General features: G+C 44.4%; 1 protein-coding gene across 2 annotated transcripts in view; it reads right to left on the bottom strand.

Annotated features, from left to right (window-relative positions):
- Positions 1-24,194, bottom strand: part of GATB (glutamyl-tRNA amidotransferase subunit B) — an 85,114-nt gene that overhangs the window by 31,262 nt on the left and 29,658 nt on the right. Inside the window, exons 3-8 of one of the 2 annotated variants that reach the window (XM_050791562.1) lie at positions 15,991-16,104; positions 13,457-13,655; positions 12,586-12,708; positions 4,626-4,739; positions 1,823-1,907; positions 1,454-1,498 (exon numbers count right to left, since the gene is read on the bottom strand). In XM_050791562.1, the coding sequence (XP_050647519.1) occupies positions 1,454-1,498; positions 1,823-1,907; positions 4,626-4,739; positions 12,586-12,708; positions 13,457-13,655; positions 15,991-16,104 (680 nt within the window). The remainder of the gene's footprint in view (positions 1-1,453; positions 1,499-1,822; positions 1,908-4,625; positions 4,740-12,585; positions 12,709-13,456; positions 13,656-15,990; positions 16,105-24,194) is intronic. The other variant, XM_050791564.1, reaches the window with a different exon arrangement.

Here is a 24,194-nt window from a genome sequence, read left to right as displayed (position 1 = left end):
AACGTCTTTCTCGGTGCGACACGACAGTGGATGCATGTCATTGTGCATATGTCAAACCCCACGCGATGTGCCACACAAACAGGGAACCCTAGTGTAAACCATGGACTCTAGCCAATACGGAAGTGTGAATATTGGTTTCATCATTGTAACAAATGAGCATCTTGCATTACTGTGTCACATAACAGGAGACTCTGGGGGTAGAGTGGGGAGGGAAAGTACCTGAGAACTTTCCATTCAATTTTACTGTAAAGCTAAAACTGCTCTAAAAAATGAAAGGAATTAATTTTTTTAAATGTGAAAGCTGCACCATCGCATGTAATCTTATGAAACAATATGTCCCTCCCTCTGTTTTTGTCCAGCACTCATGGTTTCTCTCTGCCCATTTTTGTCAAACGGCTTATGTAAAAAAAGCAGGGTATTCAGAAGAAGTGGTGGTTCGGAGGGAACGGATTCGAAGCACACACTACCCATCGCCTCACCGCCAGATCTCTTCTGTGAGTTAGTCTGGCTTCTGAAGGCAAGAGGAAATCCATGGGAAGTTCCTGCAGCTCATTATCATTTGAGGCATCACACTGAAGCCATGGGTGGATGGAAAGTCAGACTCCACACTTAGGGGAAGGCACACCAACAGGGCAGGGAGCGACACTCAGGAATAAAGTGGGCTCCTGGGAGAACAGACTCACCCGGGAAGTTCACGGTTAATTAAAATAATTTTGACTCTAGCAGACACACAATGGGAGTTCTTGGGGTGAGGTTCACGGGAAGGGTTTATGAGTTTCTTCTTTCCCACATAAGCATGCTAATTTTGATTCACACTGATAACAACAGCTACACTTGCATCTTTCTGCCCTTCACAAAGGAAAGGTGGCTGATCTCACAACTTTGTTGCTTAAAACTTCAACCTGCTAAACTCAATGAGAAAAAAAATAAAAGTTTCAATTTATCTTATGCCTGTTCTTAGTATCAGCTTTCTTTGTGGGTCTCATATTAAGTAGTTCAACTTAATTTATCATGAAACAGCATCATGTGAGGTTCAAGGGAACCACCATCAACATATGCTATCAACATCTCGTTTCTTGTTTCTTCTCAAGGAGCTTCATTCAGCATAGTACTGAATCGGTTATTGAACACAAGAATAAGAAGAGCCTAGACCCCAACCTCAACTGCCATCCTCTTAGCTCAACTATGACAACTTCGACACAAAAGTGGATGAACAAGTTCTTCCAAAAGCTGAATCAGTCAAACAAGGCACTCTGAGGCTACCAAATCAAGAAACTAGTACTTCTCTCAGTATGCATATCGAAGAGGAAGTCCAGATGTCCCATCATGTAACAACAATGACAAAAAGTGGTTTCTCAAAATTGTTCAGGATCATTACGTTGAACTTTAAATGAACTTGAAATACACTCCAGCCCCCGATATATAGCAGTATTTTGCCATAAGGAGTAACCACCTGTAGTCCTGTTTTCCTTCTTTGTCTCTCATTGACATGGTGCACCTGCAATAGTTAAATAAGAAAACATTAAACATCGCAAGCAGTACTGGCCAGCCTGTATGCAGGGAAGGGCTCCCCTACCAATAAGGGACATAGGCAAAATTGAACTCTGTGGCCTTCCATGGGAAAACCTTAAGTGAATACATTAAAAAAAAATCATACAGAAAGCAAAATGTACAGAATGATCTTTTTTTTTTTTTTTTGAGGAAACCTAAGAGTGGAGAAGCTAAGTGCCTCCTTCACGGTCACATGGCTGGCCAGCGGCTGAGCCCAGCCCTCTCGCACCCCGCCTGGCTGTGGTCAGGACGCTCAGCAATGCGAACTCACCCCAGCTGGTAATGAAATGAGCGTGTTTCGTTCAGAATTTCACCTCCATTCTCAAGTTCATTGATTTGCCTCTGAATTTCATAGTCTAGGAAAAACACACCAATTTAGCATCATATTTTGATTATACCTTTCATCTAGTCAAGCAATAATTAGAAACAACCTTTCTCAATCTTTAAGTTAAAAAAAAATCAAGAAGATTGTTTATAATTATCTTTCCCTTACACGCTGTATTTCCCTCTCACTGCCATCACAGAATACTGGTGCTGGAAAGGGCCTTAGGAAGGCAGGCTCCCTCTGTGTTGAGACAATTCAGGTTCAGAGAGATCATTACGCAACCCCATGCAGATGACGTGACTTGGCAGAAGTGGGGCTGGGCCCAATATCTAGGTCTGAGATTGCTGCCTACCAAGGGTTCTTACCCTGGAAGCCTGGGATGGGCTTCAAAGGCTCTGGTACCCCCAAAATTATACACAAAGTGTGGGTTGTGTGCATATGTGCAGGTTTTGGAGAGAGGGTCCAGCATTCGCATTCTTTACAGAGGGACCCACAGCACCGAATGATTAAGATCCATGGAATGAGGGAGGCTGTGGGGATCTAAAACACAATCACAATTGCTAAGCTGCTGCTGCCTTTTTTTTTTTTTTTTTTTTGAGAGATGGGGGTCTCACTATGTTTTCCAGGTTAGTCTCAATCTCTTGGCCTCAAGCAATCCTCCTGCCTTGGCCTCCCAAAGTGCTGGGATTACAGGCCAGGCATGAGCCACTGAGCCCAGCCTGCTAAGTTTCTTTATGAAAATATCTTGAGCCTCCACCTTAACTTTCCTTCCCACCATGTACTACCTTCCCTTGCCCAAACCTAAACCCTTTATCCGAGCTGCTAAGAGGCAGCAACACCAACACATGTCAGTTTTTGCTGCCCATCTCTCCCCAGCTCCAGTGATCTCTTTGGTTGACACGAGATGATGGCTAAATGGCCTGACACTGGGAGAAAAAGGTGGTGGAAAGAATCACAGACTTGGAGAATTGAACCCATAGTAGTAAAGCTTTGGCTCTTCCACTCTGAGTCAGACCACAGGGAGAATTCCCCCTCAGACTGGTCCTCCAAAGAGTTCTTCATAGGACAGGAGAAGCCTAGGGACAGCCAAAAAGACGCCGGGGTCTCCTTCATAACTTGTGGATGACTCTACCTAAAATCTGGCTGCTTCTTTTAGGTTACTATCACCAACTCTTAAAATAACGGGTCCCAGCCCACTACTACCTGCATTTCCTCCATTTCTTCCACGCTTCCCACCAACTTGGCTTATAAGGGTTTTCCCTGACTCAAACCTTTCCCGGCTTTGGGAACATGGGTTATGTCCCTTTCTGGAGGCAGAACAGTTCACCATCTTTAGTCTGCCTTCATGTGGGAACCTACCCCTTCCCTCTCTGCTCCCATAAGCTATCCCTTTGACCACTTTAATGCCTTTTTCCTGAAGACTGTCTTCATTGAGGCTGGTTGATTCACTTGAGGTTCAGGACAATAAGGTTTAACACAAGACTAGAATCATCTTTTCTGTACTGTTTCTAATATTTTCTTGACAAGACCAGGGCTCTATTAAACATTCTGGCTACAGCAAAACTTTGGCAACAAACTCAGTTGTCTTGGTCTCTGTGCACTCTTGAAGCGGTGCACTTCAAACTCCATCCCTCCTTCTTCCTCTCTAGAGAGCTTTGGTTTTAAAAAATCTTTTTAGTACTCTGAGGTCCTCCCCTTGAATTCACAGTTACCTATATCTATGGGATTGCCCAGATATTTATCCTGCTAAGCTATTTTAATTATTATACATTTATCATCAATGAAATACCCACAGTGTGGCTCCAGAAAGACTACTCTTTGACTGCATGGGCACATAACCTAGCAGTTAAAAAGAATATACAAAGCAGGAAAACATAATGACCACTTAGGTCAAGCCACGGTCAATCTAAAATGAACAACCATGCCCTTATAAATCTCAGGCTGGTCAGAAAGAAGGTAGAAAATAGTAAAACATAGCCATGATCTTCTGTGGATCCTTTGATAAACAGGTAGAGTCTAATTTCCCCTCAAGTCTGCTTTGAATTCAATGTAATATTCTTTTTTTTTCTCAGAGACAGAGTCTTGCTCTGTCGCCCAGGCTAGGGTGCTGTGGCGCGATCACAGCTCACTATGACCTCAAACTCCTGGACTCAAGTGATCCTCCCTCCTCAGCCTCCTGAGTAGCTGGGAGTACAGGTGCACACCACCACGCCTGGCTAAATTTTTTACTTTTTGTAGAGATGGGGTTTTGCTATGTTGCCCAGGTGGTCTTGAACTCCTGGCCTCAAGCAATCCACCCACCTTGGCTTCCCAAAGTGCTGGGATTATAGGCATGAGCCACTATGCCTGGCTTCAATCTACTTTGAACAGAATACACTGGAAGTGACACTGTGTGAGTTCTACAGCTTAGGACTCACTTCTGCCTTCATCCTCCTGAAATGCTCCCACTGCCTCATAAGAAAGCCAAGGTCAGGCAAGTGCATAAGAAGAAAGATCACATGGATGGAGAAGCCCAGCAGACATCGGCATCAAGGCCCCAGGGTGTGAGACAGACTACCACGGACCCACTGCTTCAGCTGGCCTCCTGGTTTCCCACAGCCACATGAGTGAGCTGACGCAGGACCAGGAGAACGGACCAGTGAAAACGAAAGTAGTTCTTGCATAAGCCCCTACGTTTCTGGGTTGTTTGTTACCCAGCAGGAGAGAAACAATAGGAAGAAGGACGCTAGGAGCAGCAGCTGGCATTCACCTATGGCTTTGGCCAGGAACCTGATGCTGTTGAGATTCTTCACTTCCGTTCGAACGCCCAAAGGCTCCCCAGGGTGATGCACGGATATATTGGCATCCACTCTCAACTGGCCCTCTGGAAGGAGAGAAAAAAACAACTCCTTAGAAATTCTTGGAGGTGACACGGTCTTTTAAAGGCAGGAAGTGTCAAAGGAAGCAGCATCTAACTCTACCTGCTGTTTAGTTACAGCAGCCTAACTTCAGAGTTAGGCTCTGAAGTACATGGCTGGTACTTCTGGCCCCTCGAGAGGGGTTACAGTCCTGAGGCATCTACGGTGTGCGCCTGTACATGTGAGCACATACAGATGTGTGTGCGCACATACCAAAGAGAAGTTTTAGACACGCCAGCTGGAGAGATCTAATGTTTTTGTGCTAAATAAGAAAAACAAAACTATTAAAATGGAGATTGACTCTGCAGTTTTATACTGAAGTTTTTTTCCAACTGTCAGAGCTGAGTTGGAGGAAAGGCCTCATATATCTGATAACCCTATACTGCTCTCCAATGGAATGTGGATTTCTAACAGTGATTCCAGGAGATTTAGAGGAGAGTCCTTGAGAATTTGCAGCTCAACGGCAAGAACTGAAACCTGGGCTTTTCCCCCTCGTCCTTCCTCCAGGTACCGTAATAATCTCCTCCTTCTACAAACATGACTCCGAATCCTTCCTGACGATTTGCCACAGCAGAAAGGCAGAGCTGTTACGAAGTCGGGAGTCTGTGGTGGGACTCAGAGAGGTGCTGACCCCATGCGGGGAGGACCTTCTTTGACCCTGGAGGCCCCTCAGATTAGGAGCAACAAGCCCTAAAGAAACAGGCAGTGTGTGGGGAGGACTAAAAGGCTCTTGAGAAAGAGAGAGAGAGAGAGAGAGAGAAATTTCAAGACAAATAGATGTAGGTAAGAAAGAATCACATTTGGCACCCTGCAAAGTAAAGCTCAGATTCTCTATTCCCCGTTTCATTTACAACATTTAAAAGAGAACAGAGTGAGAAGACAAAACGCTGGATTTTATTTTCCTAGTTAAGTTTTTAAATTAAAAAGTAATCTGCCAAACCTGAGTGTCTTGATGGGCTGAATAAATTCATTTCCCAAGATTCCAAAGCAAAAGCATATTAAAATAATAAAGTAGTCAAAATGAATTCCATGTCATGAAAAGGAACTGGTTCTCTGTCATTCTCCCAGTGCTGGGCGGTGCAGCCTATACCAAGCTGGAGGTCACCGGCAGCCGGTGGCTGACACCTCGCCACTCATTCTCAGAGAAAGGGAAGGGTTCGCCCAGTTGCCACCCATGCTGACAGGGAAAAGATGCCTCTTAGCTCAGACATTACTCTCTCTCCAGCACTGACTTCTCAACATTTTTACAACAATTCTGTAGCCCCTTATTTTTAATCCCTTTTTTGACAAGTTGTGTGTATCTGCATCTCAGGCAGTCCCAACTACTCCTGACATCCTGAGACTCTCGGTCTAGGAACCCTGAGGTCATCTTCTACTTCTCTGTTTTATTTGCCCCTTATATCCAAACTGGCAACTAGCCCCTACCAGTTTGGAAGCTGCCAAATATCCCTCATGTCTGTCACGGCCTTTCCATTTCCGTCGCTACCACCCTTGCCCAAGGTCCCTCGCCTGAGGTCTCCGAGCTTCAGGCTTAGGTTATAAGATCACATCCTGACTCTTAACACAGTTCCCTCCTTGTCCAGGGGCTGGCAATGTGGCTGTGACTTTCATACTGCTACAGTCTGGGTTCATCATTCCTGCTGTTTACTCAACAGCACAGACAGCTCCTACTGGATCACCTGGGCTCCTCTGCTTGGCGTTCCATAGCTCTCCTCTGATTTCGGTCGACACAACCCGTATGTTCCCACTGCTCATTCCAGAAGAAAGATCTCCACCAATCAGGGCAGCCCTCTGCATACACATCCCTGTCCGCTCCACTAGCACGCTCTCTTTATCAGAGCTACTGTCCCTCTCCTCATCCCTCAAGGCTTCACTGGAGTGTTACCGCCTCCTCCTAGAAGCCCTCCTCAACAAGCTGGCCTGCACTGGTGGGTCCCCTAACTATCAGAATACTCATAATCTATACTACACAATTTAGTATGTGACCATAGTCTACTGTGCACTGGCCTCCATCTTTAAGACCAGAGTGGAAGGCCCCTGAGGCCTGGGCCAGATTTTAACCCCCACTTGCCTTCTCAAGGGCGTCACTCTCAGTTATCCCTTCTCTCCCATACCAGTCATTACTCTTTCTCAGCATTCCATCTGACATATACATATGCAACAGTATTTCTCATTAAATGAACAAACAAGAACCCCAAAACCTATTCCCTTGAACCCAGTTCTCACTCTATCAGTCACTCAGCTATGTTTCTCTGGTTTCCTTTTCAGCAAAGCCTCTTACACAAGTTTTGTTTGTTTGTTGCATATACTGTCTCCACTATTTCACTTCCCATTTATTCCTAAACCCACGTCAGCCTGGCTTCTCTCCCCATCTCTCTAAAAATGCCCTTGTCAGAGTCACCAACAGTCTCCTGGCTGCCACATCCAGTGGACACAGTACACCCTTGTCTTCACCTACTGGACACCTCAGCAGCATGTGACACGCCAACCAATCCTTCCTTCGTGAAGTACTTCCTAGCTCAGCTTCTGTCGCCTTTTGCTCCCAGTTTTCCTCCTCTGGATGCTTTGTTTCCATTTCACTTGCTGATGCCTTCCTTCCCATCCAAACCCAGGACCCCCTTCCTTATCTAGACTCTCCGGGTGGGCGGATAGAGTTTTAAATACCACCTCGTGCTGAGGATGCCTACATTTGTCTCTCCAGCCCAGACCTCTCTGAGCTCCACACTTACAGCTCCGGTATCTATTTGACACCTCCACTTGGAGGTCTCACAGGCAGCTCAGTTTCCAAAAGGAAATCCTGATTTGCCCCTGCACAAAGACATTCTCGATCTCACCTTCCAGTTTCAGTAAACAGCACCACCACCTAGCTCCTCCAACTTCCCTAAAGTCATTTGTGCTTTCTTCCTGTCTCTTACCTTCCACACAGCCTATTTCTAAAAACCATCTTGTACGTCTCCCCGTCTCTCCATCTTCATCTTCACTGCCACCAGTGCTGTTCAAAACAGCATCGTCTTCCATCTGAACTATTGCAAAAGCTTCTTAACTGGTCTCCTGGCTTCTACTCTTACTCATCTGAAATCCACTTCCCACAGAGCAGCCAGAGCGGTTTTCTAAAACATTCATCAGACTATGTCTTTCCCTTGCTTAAAAGCCTTTCAGTGATTACCACTGCACCTGGGTTGAGAGCTAAACTTCCTGCCATTATCTCTGATCTACCCCTTGCCCGCCTTTACAATGTCACCTGATGCAACTGCTCCTTCTGCTTCTGGCACAGTGGCCTTGTGCTACCTTGCTTACCTCAGGGCCCATCCCCAGCCTCTCACCAGGGCCCTGGCCTCAGCTGCTTTCTGGAATGCTCGTCTCCTGGTTCTATGCTGCCTGAGCCTTGAATCATTCTTCAGGTTTTAAATAAATGTCACCTCCTCTGAGGGGCCTTTAAAAAACGACACTGTCACCTTCCAATGTGACTCTGTAGTATGGCACCCCATTTATTTCCTTGAAGCATTTGTTGCTGTAATTATTTTATTTGTTAATGTATTTGTCACCCTCCTGAACGTAAGATCCATGTGGCAGGAACAATGCCTTCTGCGGAACCTAGGGTTGGGTCTGGCACTTGGTGACTGTTGAATAAATGAAATCTTATTGAGCGACGCATGCCAGAACGCTGGCATTTTCCTGAGCAATGAGTAAGCAGACTGGTTTCTGTCTCACAGTAGGTTCCCGGTAAGTTCCACAGTTCCGTCTGAATAGGACTAATCTGCAGTTGGAATCCACTGAAAGGCCCATTAAGCTCAAAGGAAAACTTCCAAAGTGTGCTGAGCTCCATCGAACCAAACTGCAATACTTGGGAGACAACTTTTTCTGAACTCAGGGAACCATGAATTGGACCTCGCCTGCTTTTAAAAATGAAAGCATCTTTCACAATTTAGAATTCTAATTTGGAAGAGGAATAAAAGCATGAGTTTCAGTCTCTCCCAGAGAAGACTACACTCCATAAATACCTGAGAGGAATCATTTAGTATCCTGCAGTGTTGAAAGAGAGTTCGCTATCCTGGATTCAAATGCAGTATCAAACGTTAACAAAAGACGTGCTATCTAGTGAAGACAAAATACCTTTTAAACAAATTAAGTTAAATTGCCTCAAGTGCACAAAAGCTTTACTAGTTAGGTTTGCTTCAATGCATTCTGCACCACTGAGGGAGAGCCTTCATTCACACATCATGAGAATGGCATCAGGCTCAATTTCTACCTTCTAGAAGTCGAGATTTATAACAGCAAAACTAAAAAAACTATACCACTGAGCACAGTGATAAAGTGCAGTTTCGTAGTTTTCTCTAAGACACATTCACACAACAGAAATATAACATCAAGATAGAAAACTGTTTCTGCAAATAGCAGGGGCCCAAAGATGTGGTGGGGAAGGTCTGTTAAACTATCTCGTTCTGATCACTGAAAATAAAACAAGGTTTGACCAAAAAAAAAGTGACCAAATTTTATTGAACATATTTTACAAAGCTCATTCATCTAGATGAGTGGTCATTCCATAAAAGTATTACTACTTGTTACTGTTAATAAGAGCACTGAATATGTACCCAGCACAGGCTATTTTCGAGGCCCTGTCTTAAGTTTTCTAGACATTAGTACATTCATTAGTACACATCTTGACATTAGTATATTCATTGTAATACAGCTTTAGTCAGAAGTTCCCAACCCGGGGGCCATGCACAGGTCCTGGTCTGTGGCCTGTTAGGAACCAGGAGGCACAGCAGGAGGTCAGGAGGTGAGTGGTGAGCAAGAGAGCCAAGCTTCATCCGTATTGACAGCTGCTCCTTATCCCTCGCATCACCATCTGAGCTCCGCCTCCTGTCAGATCAGCCGTGGCATTACATTCTCATAGGAGCACGACCCCCATTGTGAACTGTGCAGGACAGGGATCTAGGCTTTTGCTCCTATGATAATCTAACGTCTAATAATCTGTCACTGTCTATCACCCCCAGATAAGGGACCATTTAGCTGCAGGTAAACCAGCTCAGCGCTCCCAGTGATTCTACATTATGGTGAGTTGTATAATTATTTCATTATATATTACAATGTAGTAATAGAAATAAAGTGCACAATCAATGCAACGCACTTGAATCATCCTGAAACCACCCTACCTTCGGCCCCCCAAGTCCATGGAAAAATTGTCTTCCACGAAACCAGTCCCGGGAGCTAAAACGGTTGGGGACTGTTGGTTTTGGTGACAAAGCCACTGAGCTATTCCCGAGGCCTTTCAAACGTAACCTATCCAAACTGGAATTCTACGTTTTCTCCCACAAAGTAATTCCTCTCAGCCAGCTGCTGCAACTCTATCAGATGGCCTTGATGACTTCTTTTCCTCTTTGGTTTCTTCTTTTCCCTTTCTGTACAAAATTATTTGGGGCCATGTTTTTTAAGTGTGGAAAGTGAGGCTCAGAGAAATCAAAGCCTGGGCACCTATATCTAGAAGTTGTAGGACAGGATTCCAAGCCAGATCCGGGACCTGGCAGCCCTTGGCACCCTGCCTTGCTATCCTGCCTCTCTTAAGTCAGCATCTGTGATGTTGTCACGACACTGCCATGGCTGCCACTAGGGAAATGGTATGATGCTGTGCTTAGAGAAATGGCTCTTGGACCCAGACACACCTGGGCTCAAGTCCCAGCTCCGTTACTTCTTCTGAGCCTTGGGCAAATAACCCCCACCTCTCTCAGCCTCAGTTTCCTCACCTGCAACAGGCAAACACTAGCACCTACTTCTCAGCAATGTCATTAAAATTTAAATGAGATGATAAATTAATTTAAAAATGCCTAGTGAACTGAGGAGCACATATTAAATGTCCCAACTGGTAGATATTATTATCGTTGAAACACTTAGCATGTCTACTTCTGTAAACATTCAACTTAACAAACTATTAATACTTTGGGCATCTCCTCAACAGGGGCAAAAGGCTGTCCACTGAGAAGGAAATGACTTGGAACGTGGGCTGAGTTGTTCTATGCTCATCAGCAAAACTATCAGGAACTCACTGAACCACAGCCCAGAAGCAATTAGGCTTCATTCCACAGCACCCTGGGTGTCCACCAGTCTTCAGTGTCACTTCTTCAGGGTGGCCCTCAGCTCCTGAGCTGCAGGCTCCAAGGCCAACACACTGGTCCTAAAGGGGTGGCGGGAGGGACGGAAGGATGAGCAAAGGAGAGGGGGCTGATAAAATGCTCAAAGCACCAAGGAGTTGGCTCCCTGCAGACTCCAGGCAGACCTCAGCTCCCACAGAACTTTAGAACAACCAAAGCCTCTCGGCTGCTGTGCTAAGAGCTGCTGGATTTGTATTTAAAAGAAACAAAAAGTGTCACAACAAATGAGATTTAATGAACACTCTCAGCTGTCACTGACTGATGAGTTCTTGCCACTACGGTTTATCTCTTGGCAAGGACCCAGATGGGACTATGTCTCAGCTAACAGGTGGCCTATTTATGATCCCATAGGGTTGGTAGGAATCACAGTTACTTTGAAGAAGAATGGGATAATAAAAACTTTCTTAAAGCAATCAACACTTGGAGCATAAATGGATAACCATCCAACTTGGCCATATTTCATTTGTGTTCTATGGATTAAAAAAAAAAGTGGCATGAGCAATAAATCTAAAATTGAGAATTCTCTTACTCTAAAAGAGACCATTGTCTCTGTAAAGAAACTTGTAGGCAGCTAACCTTTATGCCACTCAAACTCATGTGGCTGTGTTTTTCCAGTCTTTAGCTTACAGAAAATAGCAAATAAGCAAGTTCTCTCCTCAGATTCAACATGTACCAGGGCTCTGATGTTATAATTTGCTCCTTGTTACACATTCTATATGACAAATGTGGCATTACAAATCCAGAAGTTCCCTGTAATGTGCAAATACATTATGTGACATGCTAAGCTTGGTAAATAGTATTATCAGACAGCACGGAGATGAACATCATCATCAACGGCATTTCCTGGGCACCTGCTGTGACCATTGTACCGTGCTATGGACAAATGCAATTGTAGATTCAGAACCTATATTTTGTCTCCTCTCCATCAGGGTGTGCTCTGAGGGTGGCAGAAGTTTTAAAAAAGTCCCTAGGAACAGAGTACAGGGGAAAACGATGGCAGAGGCTACCCTTTAGGGACTTATGGGAGAGCAAAGCAGTACCAGGCCAGGGCAAAGGACATCTAGAGTCATGAGGAAATCGAGTGTGACCAAAACCTATGATCTTTATATGCAATTTGCAAATGCTTCAAATGTGCAGTCTGGTCCCGAGGGTGCAAGTGTTTCTTTTATTTGTTTTAGTTTCCTACTGTATTTCCACTGAATTTAATTAAGATTTTATCTCAGGGTAAAGTTTGCATAATCTTGGCTTACAGTCAACATAATTTGGCTTCCGCTGTATATGGATGAAAAATCTATAAAAGAAAAGAAACAGACTCAAAGGAAAAGAGACAACTAATGACAAAGTGCTATCTATACGGAACTCACTAACTAAGAACTGTTCTTGATAAACACAGTGTATTCTTCCTGAGAAAGACTGAACTGTTCAAAACCATTAGTTCATTAAGGGTTTGGTGTGTCTGCAATGTTGCTGGTCATGCATTTATATTTGGTTGCGGGCTCATCAAAGAATCCAAGGAAAATTCTAAAAAACAGGGTTGCAAAAGGGAAAAAAAATGGCTGCAAACAACCTCAATATAACTGACAGAAAATAAAACTAAAGTCAGAGAGGTTCTAGGAGGCAGGAAGGGAGAGGGAAACAAGAAGGCTGCTTCTGCGGCTTCTACCTGCCATGTTTGCCTGGCTGGTCCCCAGGGCTTGAAGGATCAGCTGCAGCTCCCTGACAGCTGTTGCCGCCTCTTCTCCACAGGACAAGTCGGGCTCCAGGACCACCTCCAGAAGGCCCACGCCTACCAAAGAGGGGCAGAGTCAGCCTCACTGCAGTTCTCCAATTTCACCAACAGAAAAATTAGGCTTCAGTTTCAGGAAAATCCTGCCTTACTGATGGACTCTGAGTGGTTCTAGCCTCTCAATCATTTCTCTTCCCTTCCAGCATTTTTTTTTTTTTTTTTTTTTTTTTTGAGACAGAGCCTTGCTCTGTCGCCCAGGTGGAGTGCAGTGGCATGATCATAGCTCACTGTAGCCCTGAACTTCTGGGCTCAAGTGATCCTCCCACCTCAGCCTCCTGAAGATCTGGGACTACAGGTGTATGGCACCACACCTGGCTGTTAATTTTTTGGCGAGTAGGTCTTGCTATGTTGCCCAGCCTGATCTCAAACTCTGTGTCAAGTGATCCTCCCACCTCAGCCTCCCGAGTCGCTAGCATTACAAGTGTAGGCTCCTAGGCCCCACTTTTTAATTTTTAACTGTTTCACTTCTTTTAATGACTGCTTAAAATATCCAGCTGCTGGCTCTGTGACTAGGTGGATAAGTTTGTCTAACTTTAGGGTGAGTTACTAGCAAGCCTAATAATTACAGTTCAAGCCATGTTCGCTAGTCAGCTACGCCAATCCCAATGCTGATATTTTGGTCTCCATCTGTTAGGCTCCTGTGACTGCTTTCTCAATTTGTTTAAGAAAACTCTAACGATGAGAAGAGGGGTCTGCAATCCAAGAACTGAAGTAGGAAGGAGAAGTAATGAAAACACTCCAAGTCTACCTGCCCTGTTCAAATCAATGAGCGTCTGCGACCTCAGGTCGTCGTGGAGGCTTTTGCCACTGTCTTGCTCCAGCTGGATCTGCTTGATCCTCACCGTCTTGGGGATCACCTGACTCTGCTTCTTCCCTGCACAGACGCCGTATGTCAAGCTCCCATTCACAGCAATTGGGAGCCTCTGCTGGGTAATTTGGTAGCCTGCCTGCACACAAACATAGGGTACACACAGTCACTGGTCCACACATAAAAGCTGGGATTCAGTTTACTATCCCTTTTACAATGTCACACAAAGACAGGCCTTCTTCAAGCAAAAACAGTAACAAGAAAAAAAAGGAAAAGGAGAAAAAAATTAGTCGCTGCATTGCAGCCATCATTGAACCTGGTCTCTTCTGCCCCTGCCATTACCCCTTCACCCTCCCCAAATCCTCCACTCCCGATAACAACATAATAAACAACACGAATTCAGCCCATCACCCTCACTAAAGTGCTGTACTGGGGAATAACAATAATATCATTGTCAGGGACCCCTAAGAAAAGAATTTATTGTTTCCATCCAGCTCATTAGCCTAAACTCTGCATCTCATTACCAGGCTCCTGGCAAACCCTCCTTATTCGGAATGCTGGCTAAGCATTTTGCCATCTACTCTCCACACGGCCAACAGCAGTTGCTAGTGTGTGTTTAAGCTTGTTTTGTTTCCGCTTTTTAAAGGAATCAATCATGGCAGCTGCCCTCCCTGACCCAACTTCCCTAGCTCCTCCAGCCAGAAAACGCTGTGCCACTCCCCCTCCGTTAACGGAAGGCACATGCTACTAAAGCACTGATGGATCCTGCAAGGATCCCTCACCTGCTTCTAAGTGGAAAGGAAGAATTACTTTCAAATGCACAGAGGCACCAACACGCACTAAAGAGATAGCAGGTCAATGAGGAGAACTGGAGAAGAACAGAGAATAAGAGCAAAGGCATCTGTGGCATTTTCTAGGTCCCAGGCGCTGCTCTCACTGTGTTCCACTCAGTTAATTCCACAACCACCTTTGGAAGGAAGAACAAGGCACGGAGGGATCAGGACCTTGCCCACAGTCACATACAGAGCTAGTGAGCATCAGTGTCAACGTCTGAATTCAGGTGGTCAGGCTCCAAAATCCGTGTCTTTCACCACTTGGCCAGCCAGCAGTTTAAGAACTTTAACTGCATCAGAAATACTACTGTGCTTGTCAAAAGACAGACTGCTTGGCCCGACCGCAAAGGTTTCCAACTCAGTAGGTCGAGGGTGGGGCCTGAAGATTTCTATTTCTTACCAGTTCCCAGGAGATACTGACGTTAGTGCCCTGGAGACCACACTTGGAGAATCCTGCAAAAGGCTAACCCGTTTTCTATGCTGAGGCGAGAAGTCTCAATTTGTAAAACTAAGCTCTGGGTAGGTTGTTGGATAAAATATAAGATACCCAGTTAAATCTGAATTTCAGATAAACAACAAATGCTTTATTATATGAGTATGTCCCATGAAACTCTAGATTATTTGAACGATCTGGGCCAGAAAGACCAGAAAGCCACAGATGACCAAAACATCTCATTTTAGTCATATTATTACTAAATCTCCCACCTCAACCAAACTGTCTGTCACTCTTAAAAGATAAAGAAAGGTGGTTTAATTCTTTCTGCCCTACCAAACAGTAGACTTGCTGAGAGGCTGGAGGCCAGAGGGGAAAAGCAGCAGCCCCTGGAGAACGCAGTCTTACTTGTATTTTTTATTTAATTCTACTCATGCCCTCACCCACTAAAAAACAGCTCCCCCCAATCTTCAGTTCAAAGAGAATGAGGTAAAACAATATCGTCACTGTTGTTTTTCTGAATCAGACCAAATGAAACATTATTTTGGGAAACCCATTCAACATTTCAGTTTTGTTCCAGTTCGATGGTATGAAAAATTGGCTCTCACTCACATGGTGTGGCTTAAAGAAAAAAACTTTTTAATTTTCAGAAAAAAGCAGGTCAGTATGGAGTTTACTGCTCAGCCAATTACTGTTCTTGGTCCAGGTTTCTGGTTCATGTTTCCGCTTACTATTGTCCACTTACTTGCTCCTTGTGAGATGACAGAAATGTCTCCAAAGGAGACAGCCCTATTATTGGGAACTTCAACTTAAAAGTGAGACACCCTCGCTCTGCCGACAGAGCTACAGTATGCATTTACTGTTGCATCAGCCAGAGGCTTAGCTTTTGTACTAACAGGCAATTAGCACCAAATACAACGGGCAGGCTGAGCCTGCGAACACTGGCTTCTACTCCCTGTGCAATTATGAGCGAGCCACCAGAAGCATGAGGTAAGCAAGAAGTCAGCAATCAGGACAATTGCATCCAATCTAGTAAACATCAGGGGCACCTGCCTGCATCAGGGCTGGGCAGAACTTCCCGCTGGGATGGACACAGTGCTGGCTGAAAACATGAGAGGCACAGCCCCTTTCCCTTGCTCCGACCCCCCACAGCAGGGCTGGCCCAGCTCTGAGAACTTGCAGTGGGGTGGACCACAAAGTGTACTTACAGGGAGGTCTGCATAGAAGTAGTGCTTCCTGTCAAACAAGGACTTCTTGTTTATGTGGCAGTTCAGAGCCAGGCCTGTCATCACTGCCGCTTCTACACACCTCCTGTTGAGAACCTATGGGAACACAATACACAGTTCCTCTCAGAACCGCAGGCTGAACAAATGCTTCTCCCACACACTGACATCCTCGCTGAATATGCAACTTGGCCCTTCAACAGGCATTATCTCTGGTTCTCTGGGTAGGCAGCTCCAGTTCACAAGCCGACTGTTTGCCTGGGAATCAGGGAAATGATATAAAGAAGAAAATGCATGCAGCAGTGGGCCCCACTAGACACTTAATGAACTGCCACATCGGGAACCCTTTCCCCCAGTGCCCGGCATCAAAGCTACAGGAAGAGTCCCAGAAAAGCTTAGCGGAGCAGTTACTACATAGAATAAATCTAATCTCACTCCTTCTACAAACAGAATAAGGGGCCGGTCAGAATACACGAGAGGCACTGATTCCTGAGACGAGTCCTGATGAAGGGTGGCTTCACTTTGACAGAAAAAGAATGAACTTCTGAAAACGACAGGGCCGTAGCCATCTTCTCAAGGGCTAGGAAATGTGGCATAGCTGTTGCCTGGCTTTCTGTCCGTGCCAGGCCAACTCCCTAAAAGTGGAACACCAACAGAGGGCCTGTCCTACACACCAGATGACTCCGTGCTGCTGGTCTCTCTGGGGGCACCCGGCGCCCCAGTTCCCTCTGGGTCCCACCCTGCCCCACTTACAGGGGTGAATGACCAAGAAATGGCTGGCACACTTCCCAGCACCAAAGAATGTGAGCAGCCTTTAAGAACACTGGGGGTCTGGAACTACACAGACAACGAGAGATAATGTAGCCAAGGAGAAAGAGCATTAAATTCTTGAGTCAGGTTCGAATCCCACTTCTGCCCTGACTAGGAGCCTCAGTTTCCTTGTGTCTAAAATTGGGATTTAAGATCTACTTTGCAGAATGGATAAAGTGATAGCTGGAACACCTCCCCTAAGGTAGAGATTCAATAAACACTTCATTTCCCTACTCTACTTTGGGAAAATTTTGGAGGACGTCATGTTTGCAGATGAAATATATTTCTATTTTTATTAGGATATTTATGATGTTCTTTAGTATATTTAATGCTATTATTGATACAGATAGGGCTTTCTAGTTGAGCATTTCCACACCCACTGTTTTATTTCAGCCTCACAGCAACCCTGTAAAATAAGGAATCTGTATTATTCTAATATTTCAGATTAAAAAACAAAACTAAGACACAAAGAGTCTAAAACATTTGTCCAAATTCACAGAACTGGCAAGTGGTAAAGCGCCTGTAGTCCCAGTTACTTGGAGGCTGAGGCAGGAGAATCACTTGAACCCGGAAGGTGGAGACTGCAGTGAGCTGAGATCTTGCCACTGCACTCCAGCCTGGGCGACAGAGCGAGACTCCATCTCAAAAAAAAAAAAAAAAAAAAAAGAAACCCAAACAAATCTCCCTCCTAGTGACAACATCACATCCTTATTTTTTAGGACTCAGGTTATAAGATGGAGCCATTTCACAGTTTCTATTTGGAGTTCTTCATTCTATGCCTAATAATGTCAGCCCTGCAGCAACAAAGGTTTTCAAGAAAAGATGTGTGGGGAACAGGAGGCTCTAATTATTGATGTTTTCACTTGCCTAATGTTTGGCATTTTACTGAGCGGTTGTTACTAAGATACAAATATAGCTGGGTGGAAAATCCTGCCAAATAAAAGCCTGATGATTCGGGTCCAGGCACACAGAACATGAAACTGGAGTCCCGACCCTGGCTTTGCTCTTCCTGGGGCCAGAATGCAACCAGCCACGGCTGGCTCATAAACTGCCTGACTCCTGGTCTGTACCAGTTCTGCCTCATCATTCCCTCTGCTTTCCTAACCACTGCTTTCGCTCTCATTTCAAGCCACTTTGCCCCTCGGACCAAGCGCTTCCGCCTTCTAGGCATGAAGAGAACTCAGATTATTTTGTTTGTTTATTTTCGAGCATGCACCATAGCCTCCCCGTGGGTGAAGAGCTGAGGACCAACACAGACTCTCACTGTGTCCGTGTGCACACAAGTACACGGGCACTTCATAAACCACCACTTTCCAGAGAAGAAGGCAGTAAAACACACAAACACTACAGTGATACTGAGAATATGCTTTAATCTTTTTTTGATGATTTAGAAGCCATGAAGTACTTCGAGGTCAGAATTATAAGCATCAATCATCACACACTACAGCTGCACCGAGGGCCTAGTAAACAGAGAGTGCCAGTTAAAAGAATGCCAATAAAAAAAGGAATTTCCTAGGATCTTAGTCAAGCTGCTTGTGACAGATGGAGGTCCAGGTCAGCATGTTCTGAGGATAGGATACAGAATGGGAAAATTCAACTTGGGCTGTCTTCACTCCAAAAAAAATTCTTAAATGTCTATAAAGCACTAAACTTTAGGGATACAGAGATGAATAGGACTCTGTCTCTGCCCTCAATGAATCCGCAGTGGTGACATGAACCTGCCAGCGTCTGCAAACCCTTTTCAAGTTTGTCTTTCATACCAGGGTGATCCTGCTAAAATTGTGAATCTGTGGCATTCTGTTACCTGAAGTCCCTCAGTGGCCCCTGATGTTCCCACAACAAAGGCCAAGCTCTTAATGATCAAGCTCCTGCCTACATCTTCAATTTCATCTACTACCACGTCTCCCCACAACACCTCTGGTGTAGTTCTCCTGTGCAGCCCGTGCGGATCTTCTGATTCTCCCCATTCTTATTCCCTTCAAAATCCTAGTGAGATGTCACCACCTCTGTGAAGCCTTCCTTGTTGTCTTTTCTGTGTACCTCTTCTGACCTTCTACACACTCCCATTGGGGCCTCTATCACAGTGGATTGAATTTGTTCACATATATTTCCACACAATTGCAAATTTCGTGAGGATGGGAATTGTCTGTCCACCCTTATATCCCTGGAGCCTAATACAGAACCTGAAACATTGTGGTGCTTGATTAATGTGTGTTGAACTCAAAGGAGGAGGGAGGCGATGAGTATCAATGGAAGGTTTCAGAGAGGCAGTGATGCCCCAGTCTCGTCTAAGGTGTCGTTTGTCACAGGCTGGCCTGCAAACTTGTTTCTGGAAGTGCCCTGAAGTGACAACTGATTGTGTGTGATACAATCAAGATGTAACTTAAAAACTAAAAAGACTAACTTGGCTTGAAGAAAGTATGTTCCAGAATTTCTCTGTAATTAAATGACTACAAAGGATCTCAGGGTTAGCCGGAGCAGCTCTTGTTTGGAAAGAAGGCGAGCAATCTTTGGTACTCACGTAGCACACCTTTCTCAGCTGAGCCTTCAGAGGCTTCTTTTTGGCTTCAGCAAGGGTCAGCAGCGAGCATTTATTGCGTCAGGAGGTGTGCCGCACATCACACACACACGCCATTGAATCCTCTCATTCCTAGGGGAGATACTATTATGATCCTCATCTTACAGTGACGGCAAGCATAGAGATGACATAGTTTGGCCAGGGTGACACACGGAAGTGGCAGAGCCAGGAAGTCAGACCCCAGAACCCAGGCTCTCAAACACTATATTCAATCTGAAATCTTACAAGAAAGAGGCATGTTAGTTTTAGCTATCAAGACTACTAACACCAGGCCATAACCCCAGAGCAGCACCTCAACCCAAATCCTACCGAACATCATTTAAGGCAGATGCTATTTCTAATGTGTTTCTCCTTGCCAGTTTCTCCCTCTTTAGATTTGCTTCCAGATGTTGAACTCCCAGAGGGCGAGCATTGTGTTCTCTTAACTACATGAAAGAATTGAGTGTTCTTTCAGTGCAGTCTCTGACACGTGGAGGGCTTGGTGACGGGTGAGCCTACATGTTTTCTCAACGAGCAGAGGATGTTCTATTGCTAGACTTCAGAAACCCTTAGACACAGGTACCCATACCATGATTTATCAAATAAGAGGCTAATTCTTCTATTTAATCAGAAGATGAGAAAGCTGTGATGGGTAGAGGTAGGAGATGAGATAAATACACAGTGGGTGGCCAACAAATTGTATGACTAGTAGAGAGAGATAAGGCACATCATGGCCAGGAAAAAGATCTTGGGGTGGTGGGTGGCGGGAGTAGCAAATGCTTTTTAATAAAGAATTGCTTGTTTGGCTTATTGTAAGACCTGCGTAGTGCTGCAACCATAACTTCTTTGAAACCTAAGATACATCCAGCTCATAAGCAACATAAACAACTCAGTTTGCATGAGACCTCTAAGAGGACACAGCGACCCCAATTTGAGAATAAGGCTTCTAGTTTTAACATTTATTTAGCTAAACCAGACAAACATTCCTTGATCTCTGAGACCATTATTTAACAACAGCTCCTAGCACTTTCAAACAAATCACCAAGTTCTCCACATTCTACTTTCTTAACATATCATGCCTTCAGTTTTAATTCAGGTCTTTGTTTAAACACCACCCACTCCCACCAGGACTTCTGCCACTCACCACCTGGCCAGGAGGTTTCTCTGCCTCCATTTTCAGCCTTTTAGTCTCTCTTCCACACCTCTCCTAGGGCGACTTTTTTGAAGGATAAATCCGTTCATGTAATTCCTCTGCTTAAAATCCTTTTCACTGCTTCCCAGTCCTAACAGGATAAAGTCCAATTGCCTGGCAGAGGCTTCAGTGCCCTTGGTGGTCTACCCCGACCACCTCTCTAGCTTCCTCTTCCTCCAGTCCCCCTGACCACCATGTTCCCGCAGCCAAACATGAGACACGCTTTCATACAAACTGCTGCTTCCACCATGTTCCCGCAGCCAAACATGAGACACGCTTTCATACAAACTGCTGCTTCCACCATGTTCCCGCAGCCAAACATGAGACACACTTTCATACAAACTGCCGCTTCTGCTGGGAATGCTCTTCCGCATCTGATTCAGCAAGATCTTAGCATCCGGCAAGACTTTCGGATGTCACCTCTTTTGTGACATCTTTCCCACCACTACTACAGTCGAGGTCTTTCTTCCATTTAGCTCCCCTGGCACTTGGGGAACACACTGTCTCCCCAAACAGACTGAGTTCCCCGAGGGCAATCAGGTCATTTTGTCTTATTCTTCTTTGCCCCATCACCTAAATATAATACCAAGCTGATTAAATGAGATAATGAATAAGTTAACATTTCCTTCATCAACATCCAAAAGACTATAAGCTGTGACATAAAAGCAAAGTGTTCTACAAAAATATATGAATCAGGAAAAGGAAACCACTCTTTTAACACAGAGACTTTATTACACATGAGAGAACAGCTGAAACGTCAAAGAGGGCACATTTGGGCAAATTAGAGATTCTCAACAGCAGGAGCCCACTCCTACCCCAGGGTACGGAGCCATCAGAGGATGCTGGAAACACGCTAGAAGCTGGAGCCATGGGTAAGACCCACCCTCTATCAGAGATGTTGCTGGAGGCAGAGAGCGAAGGCGAAATACCCTCTTGCTCCTTTCCTCCTACCTCTAGTCTTTTATCAGAGCCTCCTGCTGGCCCAACCCAGCCAGAAGCCAGCCAAGCGGGGGCTCTAGGATCTGTAGCCTGCAGGAGCAGCCTCCCTGCCATTCAGAGTGGAGTAGAGAAGTGGTGTAGCACAGAGCTGAGAACACACAGGCCAAAACTACCACAGCAAATACATACAGTTCTATGTTCATTTCTGTCCTTTTTTCTTTTGATAAATAAACAGCCATTCAATAAAATAATGCCACTCTCTAGTCTGTCCAGTCAACTTAAAACTGAAAATTTTGTGGATACCCTTTTCACATGCGTGGAGCCAAGAATTATGAAATCCAACTAATTTATAAGGAACATTTGTGATAACTCATCTGGATTGAACTGAACTGTAAATCTACATTAAATACCAGGAAAGGGTTTGCTAAGCAAATTAACAGAATAAAGAAGATTATATAACTTACTTAAGTCCATAACATATTCTCTAGAATTTTAGTGCTTTTATGTGAAATTCCACTAATTACAAATAAATCTATTCACAAAAGCCAGTCTCTAGGATCTATTCTGAGAAATATCTTGTTATGTACTTCAAAGGAATAAAATTGAATGTCTTTCAAAATAGTCCACAATTCACACCATTTCTCTCCCCTTCCTACTTTGCCCTCAATTGGTGAGCCCATGATGCTGTAACACCCAAAGTTAGTCCAATAAGTATCTGTACATCCTTAAAAAATTGAGGCGACATGGCAAGACTAGAGTCTTTACTGAAAATCCAGCTGGCAATTCCTATCAGGCATTAAAACAAAGAATAGAAGGTGATGTTTTCCAAAAAGCCCACATGGCAATTACTCTGTGAAACTGATGCTATACATGACAAATATGATAATTAGGATATAGCATGGTAAATGCTTTAATTTATGGAGAGAAAGCAATTAAGATTTATTAAGTTAAAAGAAGGCAGTAAAACAGGCCTTTATCTTACTGCTAACCATAAATTTGTCTCAAAGCATGAACTCCCTCTGATTCGTATTCAAAGCAAAAGTTACCACACGGATAAATTTTCATTACAGTTGAGAATATTGCTCCCCAGTTTCCGCACCCCTACACCGCTTCTTACCACTGAGCCCTTTTATCATCACCCAAAACAAATACAAAACCTTTTGTGCTATAATAATTAAGCTTGCTGAAGCTGGTCAGTTAATTTTTTAAAGTGGAAATTTACCATCCAAAGGTACTGCTTTTATGCAGATATTAAATATTTATATTAACAGAACCACATAAATATATACGTTCTTTATCCTTAAACACAGGCATTGCCTAGGGACAAGGAGAATGTGAAGGCTACATTTCCTCTTTTGTTTAAATCTCTCTTTCCTGAAGGGGAAAGAAAATCAAATAGCCATTGAATAGGAAGCAACTCTGAGTCCAAAGAAGAGAAGTGTAGTCTGGCAGTTTCAGCTGTCCTCAGCTCATAGTTTTCTCTCTATTCTGAGCTCTCTTATACTAATTCCATTCCCCAGGGGCAGTCAGGAGCAAGGGGAGGAAATTTTCCTTGGTCCAGAGTGTCAAAAGTCCCATTTTTCTCATCTGGGATTTCATCCTCTTCCTGCCTTTGCCTACCTAGCAAGCTCAGGAGGCCACGGTCACCACGAGACAGGCACTTGATGCCAGCATGGTTTTTGGCACTGGGGCTATTTCTGTTTTCTTTTCTTCTTTTTGAGACAAGGTCTTACTCTGACATCCAGGTTGGAGTACAGTGGCCCGATCATAGCTCAAGGGAGCCTAGATCTTCCAGGCTCAGGGGATACTCTTACTTTTGCCTTCTGAATAGCTGGGACCACAGGTGTGAGCCACCACGCCTGGTTAATTTTTGAATTTATATTTTGAAGAGATGAGGTCTTGCTATGTTACCCAGGCTGCTCTTGAACTCCTGGGCTCAAGTGATTTGCCTGCCTCAGCCTCCCAAAGTGCTGAGATTTCAGGCTTGAGCCACCATGCCTGGCCCTCTATTGCTTTTCCACGGACCATTGGAATACTAAGATCTGAGATTTACCTCTGGGATTTTAAAAAAAGGACAGAAAAGTCTTTGGCCTACATCAGTCCTAGGTCTACACCTAACCTGGATGAAAAGAGCTCTGCCATGATACAGTTTGGTTTGCTTGGATTTCACTTTGGGATTGGAGGCCAATGGCCCAACTACTATAGCATACATTTGTGAAGTCTCATACTTGGCCATTTAGCCATGTTAGATAGGGAGGTTACAGTGGTTGGCGGCCAGTAAAAGACAAGATGGGGTGTGTGGGTTAACTGGTCTCTATTCCTTATTCCCACAACATTCTCAACAGTTACTAATCTGGCATTACTCACTGGTGATTAACCTGATCTCTGAGAAGACTCATACTAATTGATGAATTAGGGCAAAACTTAGTCAGAAAGAACAGAATCTGAATCTCAGTCCTCACACTAGCCATGTTATCTCGTACAAATTATCTTACCTCTCTAGGCCTCACTTTCCTTATCTGTTTAGGGAAGAACAGTTACTTGGCAAGATTGACCTATGAATTAAATAAAATAACTTTTCGCACAGCAGACACTTAGTAATACTAGTTTCAGAATGAAAGTGTTATTAAATGCAAAACGCTTACCTCAATTGAATCTTTCATATGTCAACTTTTCCAGGAGGCATGGGAA

This window comes from Macaca thibetana, chromosome 5, assembly GCF_024542745.1.
Source record: "Macaca thibetana thibetana isolate TM-01 chromosome 5, ASM2454274v1, whole genome shotgun sequence".
Taxonomy (NCBI): Eukaryota; Metazoa; Chordata; class Mammalia; order Primates; family Cercopithecidae; genus Macaca; species Macaca thibetana.
The sequence above is the reverse complement of the archived record's forward strand: the minus strand, read 5'-3'. Positions and strand labels throughout refer to the sequence as shown.